This window comes from Acyrthosiphon pisum, chromosome A1 (genome assembly GCF_005508785.2).
Source record: "Acyrthosiphon pisum isolate AL4f chromosome A1, pea_aphid_22Mar2018_4r6ur, whole genome shotgun sequence".
Lineage (NCBI taxonomy): Eukaryota > Metazoa > Arthropoda > Insecta > Hemiptera > Aphididae > Acyrthosiphon > Acyrthosiphon pisum.
The window spans coordinates 127,872,040-127,873,966 of record NC_042494.1 but is presented as its reverse complement, the minus strand read 5'-3'; the positions used below and the strand labels follow the sequence as shown (position 1 = coordinate 127,873,966).

General features: G+C 39.5%; 1 protein-coding gene across 1 annotated transcript in view; it reads right to left on the bottom strand.

Moving 5' to 3' along the window:
- LOC100570071 overlaps positions 1-1,910 on the bottom strand; it is a 2,461-nt gene extending 551 nt beyond the window's left edge. Inside the window, exon 1 of the mRNA XM_008184658.3 lies at positions 770-1,910. Coding sequence (XP_008182880.3) covers positions 770-1,891 — 1,122 coding nt within the window. The 5' untranslated portion in view covers positions 1,892-1,910. The remainder of the gene's footprint in view (positions 1-769) is intronic.
- Between the last annotated feature and the right edge of the window lie 17 nt (positions 1,911-1,927).

Genomic DNA, 1,927 nt, shown 5'->3' with positions numbered 1-1,927 from the left:
CACCTGACGTCCATGTATTATTAAAATCTTCTTTATAAAAATGATTTGAACAAACCCGATTTGATTTTTTAAATAATACGCCTAAAGCTACTTCCATTTCTTTTTTCTTCTTTTATCCTTATTCCTTAGGTATTCCAAATGTTATTTTGGAAATTTTATGTGGTATTTGTATACAACAACTAACAAGTTATAGACTAGTCTATAGACTTATAGTGTCTTAAAGTAGACAAGTACTAATGTGTATATCACGATTAATGATATATCATATATCTTTTTTTTTTTTTTTTTTTATTATATATTATATCCGCGGCGACTATGGCCATTGGACGACAATAATGCTATACTATTCTGTACATGGTTAAACTTTTGTTAGAGATACATTAAGAGAAAAAAAAAAAATAAAAAAAAAAGGATAAAGAAATAAAATATAAAAACAGTATGTTAATATAAATTAAATTTTGTTGAGAAGTCCTGTATTATGTAGGAATTCCAACGTTGTTGTCAGGTTGCTCTGTTCGGGGCTGAGTGATTCGGCTAGCTGGTCTGGAAGATTCAGTTCTCTCCTTTCGTTCTCATAACTTCGGCATTCGGTGAGGATGTGTTTGACGGTGAGTGGGGAACCGCATTGGGTGCAGTCGGGAGGTTCTTCTCCTTTCATGAGGTGTTGATGTGTGATGTGTGTGTGTCCTATCCTGAGGCGAGTAATAGCAGTCTCCTGTTTCCTGGAGATGTTTACGGGGAACGGCCATGGGTATGTTGTTCTTTTAATCTCGTGTAACTTGGTTGTCTGTGCTACCCATTTGTTTTCCCATTGGTTTTGTGCCTCTATAGCGATGATCCTCTTAACATCCTGGTATGTAAAAACCGGGGACGTGAGAGGGTTATTGGCAAGGTGGGCTTGTTTGGCAGCCTTGTCAGCTAGTTCATTTCCTTCAATGTTGCAGTGGCCGGGAATCCACATGTAAGATATTTGTTTACCGGCGAAGGAGGCGGTGGTATGTGCATTAAGAATTTTTCTAGCTAGGTCAGTAGGTTTCCAGTGGTTCTGGATACTCATGAGGGAAGAAAGGGAGTCGCTGAGGATAATGATCTGGTTGGCTTCGACTTTGTTTGTTGCAAACTCAATGGCTTTGAGGATGGCTAGTGCTTCAGCGGTGTAAATAGAGCACTTGTTAGATAGTTTCCATTGGATATGTGTGTCCCCGTGGATGATAGCCATTCCAACACGATTAGCCACAACAGAGGCGTTCGTGTATATGAGTGCGTGCTGTTGTTTAGATGAAAGTATTTCCATGAAGAGGTTTCTGTATTGGGAGGAGCTGGTAGATTTCTTTGGGAGTTGATGTAGGTCCAGATTGATGTTTATTGAGATAAGCCACGGAGGGGATATGCTGATTTCAGTTGTCAATATATTGTCTAGATCATATTTTTTGTAATTGTCGAAAATGAGGTTAGGTGAGGAGTGAAGACATTGGGGGGCACGGGCCATTCTGGCTGCGATTTTGAATGTTAGTTCAGACCATCTTATGTCCAATGGGGGAACGCCGGCAATGTTGAGTATGCTACTGATGGGGTTTGATCGGAACGCACCTATGGAAAGTCGGATCCCTGAGTTATGTACTGATTCCAGTATTCTTAGGTGAGAAGGTTTGGTGGTGGATATTAGAGAGGCCCCGTAGTCTATTTTGGAAAGGATCAGTGATTTATGGATTTTCAGAAGCATCTGAGTTTGTGCTCCCCACGCTGTATGAGAAAGTGTTTTAATCAAATTGATTCTAGAAAGACAGGATTTTTGTATATGTTGTATGTATGGGCGCCATGACGCTTTGGAATCGAAGATAACCCCGAGGATTTTGACTTGAGTTTGGCTCTTGATTGTGTGGTTACCCATTTTTACTGCTATATTTTCTTTTTTTCTTTTTTGGTT